Source organism: Urocampus carinirostris, chromosome 11, assembly GCF_059441175.1.
Source record: "Urocampus carinirostris isolate Australia breed hairy pipefish chromosome 11, RoL_Ucar_1.0, whole genome shotgun sequence".
In the NCBI taxonomy this organism is placed as follows: domain Eukaryota; kingdom Metazoa; phylum Chordata; class Actinopteri; order Syngnathiformes; family Syngnathidae; genus Urocampus; species Urocampus carinirostris.
In genome coordinates this window covers 7,983,070-8,001,129 of record NC_142359.1, presented here as the reverse complement: position 1 = coordinate 8,001,129, position 18,060 = coordinate 7,983,070, and the positions used below count along the sequence as shown (strand labels likewise).

Genomic DNA, 18,060 nt, shown 5'->3' with positions numbered 1-18,060 from the left:
TTGTATGTTAGTATACGGCTGCTTTATTTTGAGGCGAGACTAAGTCTTTGTGTGTGATTAAACCTTCCCAACGATGGCTTTTGGTGAAAGCGAGGCGTCCAGAATGCATTCTTATTAGACGCCCGAGCCACCTTAACGGGCTCCTCTCAATGCGGTAAAGCAGCGGCTCTACACTGAGTCCCTCCCAACTGTCGAGTTTTTCACCTTATCTCTAAGGGAGAGCCCAATCACTATGCGGAGGAAACTCATTTCAGCCGCTTGTATCTGGGATCTTATTCTTTCGGTCATGACCCACAGTTCATGACCATAGTTGAGGGTAGGAGCGTAGATCGACCGGAAAATCGAGAGCATTGCCTTTTGGCTCAGCTTCCTCTTCACCATGACGGACCAGTAAGGGTCGGCATGTTGGCAGATGCTGCACCGATCCGTCTGTCGATCTCCCATTCCATCCGACCTACACTCGTGAACAAGACCCTGAGATACTTGAACTTTTTCACTTGGGGCAGGATCTCCTCCCCAAACTGGAAGGAGCATGCCACCTTTTGAGAACCATGGTCTCGGACTTGGAGAGGCTGATCTTTATCCCAGCCTCTTCACACCCGCCTGCAAACCACTCCAGTGAAAGCTGAAGATCTCAGGTTGAGGAAGCCAACAGCACCACATAATCTGCAAAAAAGCAGGAATGCAATGCTGAGGCTTCGAAACCGCAACCCTTCCCTGCCAAGGCTGGGCCTAGAAATTCTGTCCATAAAAGTTATGAACAGAATCGGTGATAAAGGGAAGCCCTGGCGGAGTCCAACTCCCACTTGAAAAGAATACGACTTACCTCCGGCAAAGCAGACCAAACTCTGGCACCGAGCTTACAGGAACCACACAGCACGGATAGGCCCGCACAGCCCGAACCACCCCCTACAGGACTTCCCCAGGAACACGGTCGAATACCTTCTCCAAGTACACAAAACACTTGTAGAGTGGACAGGTAAACTCCCATGCACCTTCAAGGACCTTGAAGAATGTGTAGAGCTCATCCACTATTCCACGGCAAAAACCTGCTCCTATTGAATCCAAGTTACACTTCCTGACGGACCCACCTCTCCAGTAACGCCAAATAGACCTTACCTGGGAGGCTGAGATGTGTGATCCCCCACACTCATTGAAATACATTACATTTATCTTTAGTATCTCCCCAGCTCTGGGACGTACTACCACTTTCGTATCTCTGCCATCCTGCTCATCTTTCAATCCAAACTCAATATCCACCTTTTATCCATCCACCTAATCCAAAATCGCTTTACCTGGTCCCCTCTTTATTACTACACATATCTACAGTATTTTTTTTTCCAATTGACATGACTTCCCTTTAGTATGTGTACAGCAACTTTGGGTGTCCAAAATAAATTGCATCATTAGTATTATTATTATTATCCGTATAGTTTGAGCCTCTATAAATGTTAAAATGATCATCAAAGACACTCACACGTGTGAACAAAAATTCTTAAGGGAATGGTCCTCACTCATAGTTGCAATGGCACTAAAAGCATCATCATCATCATCATCTGTCCTTCTGCCCAATTTCATTCCTTCCTATCCATGCCGAATTGACGGTCCACGACAAGATGGCCGACTGCACTCGTTGAAAAAGCGCTGACCCGGCAGCTCCAAACGACAACCATGCCATCTTAATGAGTTCGAACTCGAGTCCTGCGTGTCAAATTCCACCTTGACTGAGAGAATAAAGCTAGTGTTTAATCCAACTACAGACATGATAGAAAACACATTTTTAAAGCAATACCCCTCTGACAGACTCATTCAAACCTGAGCATTCTTCTTCTCATAAATTAATTCCCGAAATTGTAGCTTCAAGGAGTTCCATTCAGTCACTAAGATAAATGGAGCGTGCGACATGGCGCTAACACTCTAATAGAACACAATCAGAGGTACTTTTTACAGCCTGCGCTTAAATCAGACGCGCTCCCCAATTGTGTGATTATTTAAGTGCCGTTGAAAAGTCAATTTTCTCTCCCCAGCCTAAATGGATCATTGAAACGGGCGAGTTAATTCCTATTACTGTCTTCATTGCTCATCCGTCTGACTTCAGGTGTGTGCAAAGAGACAGTGGCAAGGTCGCAAGACACCGGGCAGGATTGCATTGGACAATATAACGATACGGCAATTCATTGCCAGAAGTGTTGCCAAGTGTTGACCTCGATAATCTTCATTTTCAATCTTCATTGTGCATTGCCTATTGAGTAATTACTTGGCACTAGACTAGGTGGTGCTTATTGAAGAGCAATGGGTAAATGGGCAAAAGTCACCAGAAGAATACATCAAAGAGGTGCTAGCCACATACAGTATGTCTCTTATTTTGTATTCATGGCAATAACACAATAATAAAATGCATTGCCAGTATAATAAGTTTTAGCGTATAAATTAATCAGCTGTAGAGTCATTAACAATCGTAGCCTCAACTACAACGCTAATAATAATGCTTTTTGTCGTTTAGTTAATCCAAAATCTACATGTTTAATCCCAAAACATTGCTTCTGTGTTTACTCACCACAATCTACTTATAAAACCAAAATTTAATGTAACGACAGATCTAAAAAAGAACCACTGGAAGCTTCTTTACTCCCTGGTTGGGTTATATATTTACACTTTACACTTGCTATCGTCTCAAGAAAAAATATTCAGATTCAGATTCAGATTCAGATCTACTTTATTGTCATTCTAGTACACGTGTATACAGAACGAAATGTCGATGGATCTGACTCCCACAGTTTCCCTCAGTGTCCTTCAGTGTACAGATATAAATAAAGCTGTATTGTGTTATTTACCATAGTGCCGATAGTGCAAGAAGAGACGCTAACCAGATGTGCAGGATGGGCAGTCAGGTACACAGTACCATTATATTGTAAACAATAACACTGTAAGTAATAACACTGTAAGTAACAATAGTGCAGAGATCAAATGTGCAAGGAGTGGCAAGCTATAAAAAAACTGCCACTAGCAAAAGTCAAATTAGCAGCCGTTTAGATTTAAGTTAACTATATGTTAGATTGACCATTTAACAGTCTAATGGCCAGGGGGACTAGACTATTGCGGAGCCTGGTGGTCCTGCACCGCACACTGCAGTACCTCTTCCCAGAGGCTAGCAGAGTGAATAGTCCATGATGGGGGTGAGAGGGGTCCCCGGTAATGTTCTTAGCATGGGATAAGCAGCGCTTCTGGCCAATGTCCTGAATGGAGGGAAGTGTAGTCCCGATTATTTTCTCCGCTGTCCTCGTTACCCTCCTCACACTACCCCAGTCGGTAGCGCTGCAGCCTCCACACCACACAGAGATACAGCTGGTCAGGATACTCTCTATGGTGCCCCTGTAGAATGTGATGAGGGATGGTGGGGGCAGGTGGGCTCTCCTCATCCTCCGCAGGAAGTACAGGCGCTGCTGTGCCCTCTTAACCAGAGATGCAGTGTTCACGGACCAGGTGAGTTTGTTTGTGATGTGCACCCCTAGGAACTTGATACTGCTGACAACCTCCACAGCCTTGTTGTTGATGCAAAGTGGGGCATGGTTGGGCTGGTTTTTCCTAAAGTCGACAATGATCTCTTTAGTCTTGTCAACATTCAGGACCAGGCTGTTGTCCTTGCACCAGCCCACCATCTGCTCCACTTCCTCTCTGTAGGCCAGGTCGTTGTCGTCCCTGATGAGGCCCACCACCGTTGTGTCGTCAGCATACTTCACGATGTGGTTTGTGGCGGACCTAGGGGCGCAGTCGTGTGTCATCAAGGTGAACAGCAAGGGGCTTAGGACGCAGCCTTGGGGGGAGCCCGTGCTGAGGTAGATGACATCTGAACTGTTCTGACCTATCCACACAGATTGGGGTCTGTCACAGAGGAAGTCCAGCAGCCAGTTCCGCAGGGGGGTGTTGAAACCCAGAAGCCCCATTTTGTCTACCAGATGTTGTGGGATGATGGTGTCTTGCTAACGAGGTTATAATTTGTATCACCTGAGTTAAAGAAGAGCAAACTTCAAAATCTGGCAGGACGTATGGCCCTCCAGGACCGGAGTGCCCAGGTCTGCATAAGGGTAACTCTCTCCAATCTTGATGAAGTTCTATCCTCGCACAAAACTCAAGAGTTAGACGGATGAGAGGAGGATTAGGAAATCGTGTCCGGCATAATGCAGGAATACGCTCAGGAGATGAGAAGGTTTTTCACAAGTAAATGGAGTCGCAGTTACAAAGTTCGCCAAGCCCGGGGACGCTTAGCGGATTTATTTCTGCAATTAATCAGATTGTCTCCGGGCAGAATGCGATTATTCATTTGCTTCTCTGTTTGGCTGCTCTTGCGCACAAATGGAAAAATGCTTTTGTGCATTTTCGCTCATTTTAAAGGAAGAGGGCTGATGAGTGCAACCGTATACCCTTTTTTTCTTAGGGGAGGGCCTTGGCAGTCGTGACTTGACACAGCACCCATTGTTCTTCTTCCATTATTTGCTTATCTGTACTATTTTATTTTTGGCTTCTCACTAATCTTATTCTCATCTCATCGATGTTAGCGCCGAGTTTCTCCCAATGGTTCTGGGGAGGAAATTGAAATATCTTCGCAAGATGGCGAGTTGTAAGAGATCCGGGCCGACCCACTGAGACGGATGGCACTGCGGATGGCCGCCACGCCCAGAAAGACTGCCGCTTAATGAAGCTAAAACCAGACAATGACAGGCTGGAGTGGATACGCTTATTCTGAGAAGAACTGATGATATAACATCAACGTTTTGAGCTATTTTCTGCTGTTGTTAACGGCGCTCTGAGTGGTCCAGTGCAAGTCCAACACTAATGGAAGTAGAATGTGGACTGAACCACAGGCTTTGTCAGCGAATGATAATCAGAGATACCCATCTTCAAGCTTACTTCGACAATGCCTCCCCCCATCGATCCAGTGTGACTCTGCAGGAGCCAGATGAACGCCACTCGGTGTGATTTATAAGTAAGGCCTCCCACGCTGCTCTTCAGAACCAATATGAGGTCCTAATGGCTTCCTGACGTTATCTTCTTACAAAGACCCAGAGCACGAACGGAAGCCACCCATGGATACAAGACTATAAAGAATGGGCAACAACAATTCTGTTATGCCATTATTCATTTCAAGATGATAAAGTCTAGTATTCAGGAGCAATGAAAGGGTTTGTCCCATCCAATGATTGATTTTTAATTCTATTAAAGGCCTTTACTCTTTAGTGATATTCATAACAGCCCCTTGACTTACATTATTCATTCCCCCAATTAAAGGTGGGCTGCGTCTTTTGAGATGTCCTTTTAAAGTTAAAACCTAAATATTCTCTTTATCAAGAATGTGTAACAATGCCCAACTGAGTTCGAATAGCCCTAATGCTTATTTTTTTACTGCACCAATCTGCTTTTATCTTACTTTGATCCGAGCTGTTCAGGGAGGAGCACATTAGGTTCACGGTATGTAGTCTGTGAGGAAAGCGAGAGAGTGACATCATGCTCGTGCCCCGCAGGTTGTTTTTTATTGCATGGATTTGAAAGTAATAAAGGCCTGCTTCCAGTTGAGCCAAAAAAGCCAGCCCAAACCCTCAAAAAAGATTTTTAAAAAAACTGCTTATTTGAGTGTGTCTAAGAAATGCACGTACCTGCACGTGCAACATGAATGAGCTGATTGAGGCTGCAATCAGGAGATGGCAGCAGAGAGCAATAATAACGTTGATTAAATTCAATTTACCCCTCAAAAGAAGAATTCACTCCAAAAACAAGGAGAAAAAAACAAATGCAACTTGCTCAATACCACTGGTGGCTAAACATGTCATATTTCCATTTTACTGTAACGGATCTGGTTGTTCATGTAGGGATAAAAATGGCATCTATCAAGATTCAAGTTCTGATAGGGACAGCATCCAACAAGACAACACATTATAAGAACTCAACCAAAAAATATTTCGCACTCATGTTTGGACAGGAAAAGGGAAGGGTCAGTGACCCTAAAAAGGAGAAACATGGAGTAGAATGATGTCATGGGAATCCACTGTCGTGGAGCTGCACAAAAAATGTTGAGATCGGTGATTTGGAATTAAAGGTATGACAGTGACAAAATACCGTTTCTTGCTGTGCCAAGCCCCGCCCCTTTCGGAGCAACGACCGAGGACAGTCATTCAAATCACATCAAAAATGTGCATGTGCAAAGGTATTGATTGGACTGACTGCCAAGGGAGGGGAGGGCTCAGCACAAAGTCAGTTCCCGTCTCCTCCCCGTGGCTCCCACCACCAGCAGCCTGGCACCTACCGTCCTCCGTGGGCACGTAGACGTTGAGGTAGAGGCAGTCCTCGCTCTGGTTCTGGATGTACCCTGCCGCCACGTCCAGGTTGTCGGTAAACCATACGGGCAGCATGATCTCGGGCAGGACTCCGTGGACGTTTTGCGGGCACACGGGGGCAAACTGGGTGGCGTTACGCACCTCCTGCCAAGAGCCCGGGGCTTCTGGCGGCTGGAATCGGCGGTCGCCGATGGGCGCCGTTGCGTACGGCACGCCCAGGTACTGTTCTACTGGTCCGAGGATCTCGTTGTTCAGGTCTTTCTTGATCCCTCGCAGCTTGCCGTAGTTGGTGGTGACTATTGGTTGCTTGGGGGGCTCTGCTTTTTGAGCCCAGGCCGCATTCAGGAGGAAGGCCAGGCCCAGCGGGACACACCAGTCCGCCATGAACGATTTTTGTCTTTTTCGTCCGCTCGCAAGTCCAAACAAGTGCATGGCCGCTTGTGGGATAATCAAAGCGCGGTTGTCCAAAGGTGAGTGACTAAAAAAACATGCGCTGGAGCGTAAGAAGTTTTTCAGGGGCGGGCCTTTGCAGCGGTGGCGGCTCAGTGCTGGGTACAATCCGAGGATTTCCCGCTCGCTTCCCCAGCTGCAGTTCTGTTACGTTCCATCCCTCTAGGTCCGTCACTACGCTGATTGCATCCACGGCCGTGCCTGCATCGAGACAGAAACACAAGAAAATAAAAAAAAGCCATTCAACAAGATTCGAAAAGTCCTGGGCTTTTTTCGGGGAAAACCCTTTCGGTTCGCAGCGCTGCGATTATTCGGAGCTGACCAAAAATAAAGCCGGCCGTCGGTGAGTTGTCATGTGACCCGGTCAACCTCTTGCAGAGTGAATCCACTGCTGCTCCACGTGCCTTATGCATCAGCGCCTTAATTTGTACTCGTTTAAACTTGTCCCAGTGTAACCTGCGTGAGGGATGTACTATTTTAAGATGCACACAAGTAAGTAGGCTTAAAACATTGTCAACCCTTCAAAATTGAGGAGGGATCGACGGATGATGACGATAGTAATAGTCTTGACAAATATAACCATAAAAAGAAGAGGAAGAACAGGGAAGAGGAGGAAAAGAAGAACATAAAAATGATGGAGAAGAGAATGAAGAAGAAGAAAAAGACAAAGGTGATAAATAAGTACAAAATAAGAAAAAGAAAAGGAAAGCTTGGGCTAAGATGAAGTAAGAATATAAGAAGATGAATAAGACAAAAACAAGACGGAGAGGAGAAAACAAAAAGAACAAGAAGAATAAAATAAAGATTAAAAGGAAGAATACAAAGAAGAAAGAGGTGGAGGTTAAGACAAAGAACAAGTCAAACAACATGAACAAGATAAAGAAGAAGATTTATTTAGTCGAGTTATCTGTCAATTTCCTTTTCAATTGATAACACAGAATAGATGACAACTTAAATATTTTTAATTCTAGATATTATTATTTGATAGTAGAAGAAGAAAAAGGGGAAGAAGACTAGGGATCGCAACTAATGACTTTTTTAATACTCAATTCTTATGTAAAAATGTTTGTGAACTAGTTGAACCAGATACAATAAAAATGTTTTCATTTTTATTTTCATAAAACCAAATATCATTTTTTTCAGGAACCGGAACAAGAGGAGAGCCCAAATGGGTGACGTTTCTCACACAAGCTTTTTTTTCACGGGAACAGGGGCAGTCATGCACATTAACCCAACACACTACAGAAAAATTATAAAAATACTTATGGAGAAATACTACTGCACTAATAGCACAAAAATAAAACAACAGTAATGCATCAAAAATACTACATAGATACTAAAAAACCTTGTCATGAACTGGAACAGGAGGAGAACCCAAATCCGTGACGTTTCTCACACAAGCTTTTATTTTACGTGAAATGGGGCAGTCATGCACATTAACCCAAAAGCCAGTGATTTGGCGATCGTTGGGCAGAAGACGTAAGGCAGTAGTCTGGCGTGAAATGACAGGAAGCCAGGGGCCGACAAATTCGATACCAATAGCACAAGTAGATATCGGACAGATGGGGTCGATACCGGACAGGACGGGACCGACAGGATTGATATCAAAACAGGAAATCAAAATCAAACAGGACAAACTAGACAGGAACGAAACTGGAGATCGATATAAAACAGGACAAAAATAGATGGGAACTATACGGGACAGGAGACACAGACAGGAAACCGAAAAGAGTCAAAACCCACGTCTTGCAGGGCAGAGGTTCGTTGACGGACTGACAAAGGGTGAGTGAGAGCACTGAGCTTGAATAGAGGGGAAGCCAATCTGTCAACAAGCCGCAGCTGGCGCCACACGGGCGGGGCCAACTGGGCGCCATGGCAACCGAGACACATTTCATTGGATCATTGAAGAAACCAGGATAGTAAATACATTTTGTCCTAGTTTGGCCTGTGACAAGTCAGAAAATATGTTAAAAAAATCATTTTGTTATTTTACAACATAGAAGCACAATAGCACAATGTTCTTGTGGGGGTAAAACCTCATACCTTAAGAGTGTATCAAAAATACAGTACTGTCAGGACCAGAACGGAGAGAGGACCCACTCGCATAACGTTTCTCTCAGTTTTATTGGGAAGAAGAGAAAGGAGTGCACACGCGATCCAGAGATTTCTGGTCGCGGGGAGTAGGTTGCTCAGATGCGGAAGTGGGACTTCCGTGGCGAGCAATGGCGGTGTCGGAAACGGAAAAAAACGGGTCAGATAGAAGCGCAAAAACGTGATCAGGATCGGAAACAAGTCGAAAGTCAGGAGAGGAGAGTAGACGTGGTCGAGATCAAAACACATCGTAAAAGGAGACTAACAGAGCAAAAAAAAACAGGACAGGCGAAAATAGGGCTTGCCGTGTAAAAACAGAGATTCGCAGACAGGCCGACAAATGGGACTGACAAGACAGAGTTTAAATACTGACAGGGAGCCAATCTGTCAACAAGCTGCAGCTGGCGCCACACGGGCCGGGCCAATTGGGCGCCATGGCAACCGTGACCCACGGGCGGGGCCAATTGGGCGCCATTGCAATATAATATAATGGAATAATAATGCTAAACTTTTCAGTACATTGAGATACGCATCAAACGTTATCAGATATATTGTATGTAAGTTGTGTTAAAATGTGATAGCACATTACCAGTATTGAAAAATGTTACTAGGATGTTTTTGAAACGACAGCATTAAAATGAATGCGTTGTATCTTTGCCGAATGAGCTGTACCGAATTGAAATTTCTACTGACCAAATCGAATCCTGTTTCTCATCTTAATTTCTGCTTGCACTGCATGTACCGAAAACCGTATGAAATCAGCTTTTAAATTGTGTTAAAGCAGATTTCAAATCAATCATTTTTGTTTGAATCTATTGCACAAAATGCTACTATAATCTACTATGAAATAAACGTATTTTGATATGTATGCGTTGGGTCGGGTTGTTGTAATTAATTGAAATCCTAGTGGTTGAAGCAGACTGATTAAAGCGTCACATGCCGCAAACTCTAAATAATAAAAATAATACAAAAGCGGTCTCGTTTGTAGCAAGCCGCATGCAAAGTCGCATGCAAATGAGTGCCTCCGGGCTGTACGTCCATTCATGTAATCTTCGGTGCAAATCCTCATGTGACATCTCCCGTCACAAACGCATGCGGGAGATTACAATGTCATAATAACATTGTCGGGCGCTTACGTAACGGCGCCCCATGTTAGCTGTGTTCAGACGTTGTAGGAGTTCCCCTTATGATCGTCACTCTCAATTTGACTTTCTCATTGACGGATTTAGTAATTTTATTCATATTTAATTTATTTTGTCTTTTATTAGCATATTTGGTATTGGAGTAATGAGTAATCCAATACTAATTGAAAGTAATCAAGTTAAAGTAACCCTACCCAACCCTGTGTATGTATATACAGTATATATATATATATATATATATATATATATATATATATATATATATATATATATGTATATATATATATATATATATATATATATACACATTTTTAACCGATAATATTTGTTTTCCAAAATAATTGTCGTATTATCCGAATATTAAGAATTGTTTTGTTTTTTTGCATCCCTGGTTGCCTTCGTATCTCCAAAAAACCTAACTATTATAAAAAGGGGGAAAAACGCTCGTTTGGTAAAACGAACGAGCGCCCTCACGATTGCAGAATACATCATGCAAGAAAGACACAAAGGAGGGCTCCTTGTGCCTTTGAGCAAGTTTGCCAGATGCTGCTGAGCTAGGCGGGTGATGGGGAAGGGCGAGAGAAACGAAGGCGCAGGGTAGTGAGGGAGGATTGTGGTCCAAACAGCAGGAGACTTAAAATGTTGTGTGATTAACGCTGCTGAGTTTGCCAACTGGCTGGCTTCGCCTCAAGGTGTGGATACTGAAGTAATTGAAAAGAGGAGGCAATGCGCTCTTAACCCCGAAATGGAATATATCACCAGTCAACAGCAAAAAATGATATGTAAACATCGGGTTTTCTTTTTCAACAATGAAATTAATTTTAAAAGAAGAAAATATCAAATATGTTGTGCTACTTGTTCTGTTGTTCGTGACTTGAACACCAAAGAGCATCATAAAGGATAACTTTTATGTTTTTTTTTTTGTTAGTTTGTTGATAAAAAAACTAACAAACGGCGGCAGTAGCTCAGGAGGTAGAGCGATCGTCTTGGGATCAAGGGATTCCAGTTCGAATCCCGGCTCGTCCGTGTTACATGTCGAAGTGTCCTTGGGTAAGACACTGAACCCTAATACCCACAATAAGCAGGTTAGCGCCTTACATGGCTGCAAGGCCGCTATTGGGAAATGTGGAGCACATTGTAAAGCGCTTTGGAAAGTCATTGACTTGAAAAGCGCTATATAAATGCAGATCATTTCATTTCATTTCATAAAAAAGGATCATATGGGTGCTTGAAATCCTTGAAAATGCTTCAATTTTAATGCTGTGTTTTCAAGGTTTTAAAAGTGCTTGCATGCTGCGTGAAGTACGTCTAAATGCTTTTGCCATGTTTCCTGGCAGAAATGAAGAAAAAAAGATCAAGTCTGCTCAAAAATGACACTGACATGCCTGCTCTGCTGGCTTCACTTTGCCATTGCATTTCATTTTCCCCTTGTGGCTGACAGCAGATGGCATTAGTTTGTATGGCGTCATGTAAAGTGTCTCACTGCCCCCTACGTGTAATAGGTAATTGGACAATTGGCTTTGAAAGTGCTTAAACATGCTTGAATCTGGTCTTGAAAAAGGTGTATGAACCCTTTTTATGTCTAAATGTGAAAATATGTCAATCATTCTCCATTGGTTCCAACAATGCCACTATCAATACCAATTGTGAGCATACCAGTTTCTGTAGCCAATTATGCTTGTGAGGACTAAAACAAAGTTGCTTTGTTGCCTTAAATAGAAACATTATCATTTACCAGTAGTGGGCAGCACGGCGGCGCAGTGGTTAGTGCGTGTGTGGCACAGTTCTGTGGTCATGAGATTGAATCTCCTGTGTGGAGATTGCATATTCTCCCTGTGCTTGCATGGGTTTCCTCCGGGCACTCCGGTTTCCTCCCACATTCCCAAAACATGCATGTCAGGTTAATTGGTCGGTTCAAATTGTCCCAAGGTGTGAATGAGTGGGTGAATAGTTGTCTGTCTCTGTGTGTCCTGCAACTGGCTGGCAACCAGTTCAGGGAGTCCCCTGCCCACTGCCCAAAGATAGCTGGGATGGGCTCCAGCACCCCCGCGACCCTACTGAGGATAAGCGGTGCAGATAATGGATGGATGAAGGGACAGTGACATTGGTTTTCTGTTGTTTATTATTTATGGACACAAAGTTCCCAAACATGGCGCACAGAGAAACCCTCGAGTCTGGTGGAATTGTTTTTGGACGTGAAATTCAACAAAAGTCATCCACAGGACCCTTGTTCGTATCACCCAGTCAGCTTTGCGTGACAGTTGCAGATATACTCGGGTGCACAATCCCCCTTTACAATTCTTTCCTGTGGGGAATCGCCTCCACAGGTCTCTCAGGTCTGTCTGCTTCGTCTTCACATCTCTGCCTCATCTATCACTCGCCCCTTCCGCTGCCAGCGGAGCACAGGAGGCCGATCAATAAACTTGGCCGGATTGAGCCAATTTGCGTTGAGAACCTCACATGCACTCTGCAATTGTGCTGCAAAAATATGCACTACTGTTCAGAATTGTTTCTGTTTTCCATTAAAAAGTCACACTATTGTTTATCAAATGAGTTTTTCATTGTTTATGTTGATATTATGTGTCTTATTTGCCCTCATGTAAGTTTTAGATGAGATTTAGATAAATCGAGGCTTAAGACACACTTCTATTCCAAAGCTTATGATTGATGCCCACCTCATATTCTGTATTGTCCTGTCTTTTTCCGACTGCCTGCCTGGTGTTGATACGAAGGAGAAGGACGATTTGGAGATGAGTCAGCGGACCAGCGTTTGACCTGAAGCATGTGAACGCCTGCATGGACCAGCTGGCAGAGATGGGAAGCTACGTCGTGGCCGTCATAGACTTTCTGGACTAGTTTACAGGCTGCGGGCGTCGCTGCTGTCATGCACTTTCCGGACAAATTTTCAACTCGTTACCTAGTGTTTACGATGTTTGTGTACTGTAATGCTAAATGTAATTCACCCTGGTCATCCGGAAAGGGGTCTCTTCTCAAGGTTTCTTTTTCCTCACGCTGAGGTTTTGAGTTGTTCCTTGCCCGCATGTTGGTTTAAGATCAGGTAATTGTGTCATTGTAATCCTGTTCAGTCCTTTGAGACATTTTTGTGATTAAGGGCTATATAAATAAATGTGACTTGACTTGACTTGGGATGGTGTCATTATATTCTGTAGTTTGCAATAGTCTTTGATCTGTGAAGCCCTTTGAGACTCTTTGTGATTAAGGGCGAAGCAAATAAACATGACTTGACTTGACTTTTATAGAGAACCTTGAAATGGTAAATTACCTTTACTTGTTAAAATAACATTGACGCATGTCGGGTTAGTATAATGGTTCCCTCTCAGCCATTATTATTCAATACAGTAATCCCTCAGATTATATTTTGTTGCTATCACATGGACGTTATACGGAAAACAAAAATAAACTTAAAAACAATTTAACCGTCCATTAGCATGTGGAGCTATCTACATTTGGCGTTTTTTGGGGGTCCAAATGTTTCATTGACGAAATGGCTTTTAGAGAAACCGGGAAGAGTTCTCCGCATACGTCATCCAGGATTTGTTTTTACAAATGTGTACAGCTTTAATCGCAAGCTAAATGTTGACATACAGGCAGACACAGGCAGAAAAGAGGCAGGGCAACTGTTTAAGCAATCAGAATGCAGAACACAACGCACGCTAAAAATCCACAAAGAAGTGAAACTGCGAAAAGTAAACCGCAATACAGCAAGGAATTACTGTATTTCAGTCTTGCATCAAATTAATAGTGCTAAATAGAAAAATAGGCATATTTTATTTATCTTTTTGTTTGTATGATTACAAAGTTGAATAAACATACCGTGGCTGTTAGGATCTGGTAGGCGACCTTCCCTCATAGGGCCCAACCGGTTTTGAGACTTGTCCCTAATCATTTTGACCATTTCTTATGACTATTTGGACAGCAAATGTTTGGACATTTATTAGTAGTTTCGTGCACACTTGTTAGTTTGTTACTTTGTTCCTTGCATTTTCCATTTCCAATTTTGGTCATTGTTTCTGGTTTGTAATTTGTCAGGTTTGATTTTGTTTAGACATGTCATTGTTTTGTGCCACCTTGTTTGTGTGTTACTTTGTTCCTGGTTTTGTAAATAAATGCCATCGGTAGTTTGTACACCACTGCCACAGTTCCGGCTTCCCTCCCATAGCCTAAAAACACAGTTCTTCAGGATTGCTTTTAATACTCAGTAGTTCGAGAACACTTTTATTTTATTTTGTCTTATTTGATAGTGTTCTATGTATTGTTTTATTGTCTTTTATTGTTTTTATTTATTTCTTTTTTGTTTGTTTTGTAGTTATTGTTTCTCTGTTAGCACTGCAAAGCACTTTGGTCCACGGAAAGGATTGTTGTAAACAGTGACCCTCCCAACTAGTAATTCTTGTTAAAGCTCACAGCATAAGTATTGGCAAACTGGATAAACGGCAAACCTACAGGACGTGCCGCAATTACTGAAATGAAGATCAAGCCATTGGGGCCGAGCAAAGGTTGGACGCGTCGTCTGGCAGTCAATTAGAACCCGAACGCTGCAGTCCGCCCTAATGAATGCGTGAGCAGACTTTAATTAGCGCGGCGGCTGACTAGCATTAGTCACATCCTCTCTGAAACTCGGGCGTCGCCGTGGTTACACGAAAACGTCCGGTCCGGGTGGATAAAGAGGGAGTCTGATCCGTTGACATTCCGAAGAAAATGAATGCCCGGTCACCGATTAAAAGGTTAAAATTGTGCTAAGCTGGCTAGCTATGGATAAGTGTGTGCTTCTGTATGTGTTTTGTGTGTGGTGTTGTGATAAGAGGATATGGGGGACTAGGGTTTCATAACCACTGTCATGAACATCGAAATGAAGTGCTAGACCACTCAGGACATCTACAACACACAAAATGGCTTTAGCTTTTATGTCATGATGCTATTTTAAGACTATGGCGTTTTTGATATTATCATTGGGCTTGGCCGCAGGAATATTGATCAAATTTAAACCGGTGCGTAGTACAGAAAATGTTAGGGACCACTGAAAAACACTACTGTATTGCCGACTTGCAAAGCCTTGACGAAGCCCATGGGATTTTCAATTGAATGAAGGGAAAGGAATTGTAGGAAGTAATTTGGTCATCCTGAAAGACATAAATAAACCAATGGCCGCAAGTATTCAACAAGTTTGACCTGAATGGAACAAAATAGTACACCAGTTTTTAATCACGTTCTGTTTTATTATAACTGTAACATTTGTATCTCGTACCTTGGCTAAAAATAGCGTGATAATGAGCAAAAATCAAATGCTTTTTTGTATGTCATCTGTATTACTGGTGGTCTAGTGGTTATGTTACAGCGCTCTTGCCACCGCTCCCTGGGTTTGATTCCCGTTGCACACAATGATTTTGTCATGATTACTGATGCGAGGCACCTATGCCTCCTCCTTCGGCGCCAACTGCCTCGGACTCTGATCGGCTCCCTGTCACTATTTAAACCCTCGTCTATCTGTCACTTGTGGTCAGTCCATCTACGAACCACAGTTTACACTAGGCAAGCTTTTTGACCCCGACTCACTCCTGTTTTGGCTCCTGTCTGTTTCCAGGCTTCGACCCGTTTTCTGATCCTGACCAGGTTTTTTGCTCTCCTGTCCTGGCTACTGACCTGTCATTTCCGCTCCCGACACCGCCATTGCGCGCCACGGAAATCCCACTTCCGGGTTCAGAGCAACCTGCTCCCCGCGACCAGTGATCACCGAATCATGTGCAATCCTTCCGCTTCTTCCCAATAAAATTGAGAGAAGCGCACGCAAGTGGGTTCTGTCTCTGTTTTGGTCCTGACAGATTTGTGATCATGGTCAGTGTAATTTTTCTACTGATCATTTAAGTACTCATGTAAAATGCAAGGCCATAAAATGTGCGACGAGTAAATACAGTTACCGTAAACTGAATTCAAAGCACCTTATAGTCCTGTGCGCCTTATATATATAACATATGACAAACACTGTTTTTGGAGGGTGCGGCTTATGATTCGGTACAAGTTACATTGCATAAACTAAAGTATTTTGAATTTTGGGGTTATTTGATAACAAGGAACTGTCACGTACCGGAGAGGGGACCCAATTGTGTTCGTTTTACTCAGTTTTTATTACGAAGGAGAACAGGACTTGCATTCACGATCCGATGATCGTCAGTCACGGGTAGGAGTTAGCAGGAGCGCGGAAGTGGCACTTCCGTGTCGAGCGAGGGTAGTCGTTGACAGCGAAAAAAACAAATCGATGGCCAAGGCGGAGGAGCAAAAACGCAAACGGGTTCCGAAAAAGGTCGGCAATGGGAATCAGACGGAGAACAGGGCAGGATAGAGTCAGGAGTCACGAAAGTTTGCCTAGCGTATAGCGTAGGTTCAAAAACAATCCGACGAGTGTTGTTAGGAAAGTGGGGGTTTAAAAAACAGAGCAGACTCAGGTGCCCCACACATTAATAATCATGACAGGAACGAAGGCCCCTAAGAAAAAAAATCCCCCTATTCGTTACTAAAGAATATGAGTCAGACCGAGCCTAAAAAATTTAGCCCGACCCGATCCTGGTCTGTGCGAAATGAAGCCCGATCCAGCCTGAGCCCGACCAATTGACTTGATTTGAAGGACTAAACCGGATGCAAACCCGAAATTAAATATTTGACTTGTGAGGACACAGGAGGTTGGGGATTTGAGACAAATTTCTGAATGGCAGTCCGCTCTTGACTTGCATGTGTGTGTGTCAGGCAAATTGTGAGAAAAATTAACTCTGCTGACCTGGTCGCCACGGCAACAGCTGCAGCCTCCCTGACAACTCGGCTAGCGTCTCTCCCCATCGCATATATATCGTCGCTTTGCAAATAAACGCCGCACCTCGAAGTGCGGTATGTACGCACAACGGTGCAGTGGGTGTGAAATCTTTCTTCACACGAGAGGTCGGCTCACGGCTAGCGCCCCTGACGTGTCTGACGAATTGACTCCTTCATGCGAGTGGAAGTGTGAGCAGAAAAGGTGGCGGCTGGCGTCACCTCCATCTTGTGATCCCAAGGAGAATGAAAGTCACTAAAATACACACAGCGGCATTTCAATTAGATGGGGGCGCGGAGCAACTGAGATAACTGTTGTTCTTCGCAGATGATCAAGAATATATTACTGCGTTTCGCGATGCTGACGATAAATTGCCATTCATTTGTTGATTCATGGTAAATGGTCTGCATTTATATTTCGCTTTTCAAGTCAATGAAGACCTCCCAAAGTGCTTTACAATGTGCTTCACACTTACCCAGTCACACACACATTCACACACCAATAGGGAGTCAGCCATGCAAGGCGCCTACATGCTTATTGGGGACATTAGGGATTCAGTGTCTTGCCCAAGGACACTTAACACATAGCACAGAGGCGCCAGGAATCGAATCTGTGACCTCTTCATCCCAAGACGAGCGCTGTACACCGTTGTTTACTTTTAGTGGTTTCGCCACTTCACAGATTTTCATCGTGCATTGTGTTCTGTATTCTGATTGGCTAAAGCTGGGCTCAGCAAGCTGTGGCTCAGTTGTATCTGGTACCTTGACTAAAAAATAGCGTGATAATGAGAAAAAAATCAAAACCTTTTTTGTATGTCATTTGCATGACTGGTTGTCTAGTGGTTAGGTTTAAGTGCTCTCACCGCCGCTCCCCGGGTTTGATTCCCGTTGCACACAATGATTTCGTCATTACTGATGCGAGACACCTGTACCAGCTCCTTTGTTGCCAACTGCATCGGACTCTGATTGGCTCCCTGTCACTGTTCAAACCCTCGTCTACCTGTCACCTGTGGTCAGTCCGTCTGCAAACCTCAGTTAACGCTAGGCAAGCTTTGGTCTGCATTTATATATCACTTTTCAAGTCAATGAGGACCCCCCCAAAGTGCTTTACAATGTGCTTCACACTTACCTATTCACACACACACTCACACACCAATAGGGAGTCAGCCATGCAAGGCGCCTACATGCTGGCAATAGGTATTCAGTGTCTTGCCCAAGGACACTTCGAC

The 18,060-nt window shown here is 43.8% G+C and overlaps 1 protein-coding gene across 2 annotated transcripts in view; it reads right to left on the bottom strand.

Annotated features, from left to right (window-relative positions):
• The window catches only part of nlgn2a (neuroligin 2a), a 135,866-nt gene that overhangs the window by 72,805 nt on the left and 45,001 nt on the right, over window positions 1-18,060 (bottom strand). For both annotated transcript variants that reach the window (XM_088348564.1, XM_088348565.1), the window contains exon 2: window positions 6,299-6,980. In XM_088348564.1, the coding sequence (XP_088204690.1) occupies window positions 6,299-6,761 (463 nt within the window). In that variant the 5' untranslated portion in view covers window positions 6,762-6,980. The remainder of the gene's footprint in view (window positions 1-6,298; window positions 6,981-18,060) is intronic.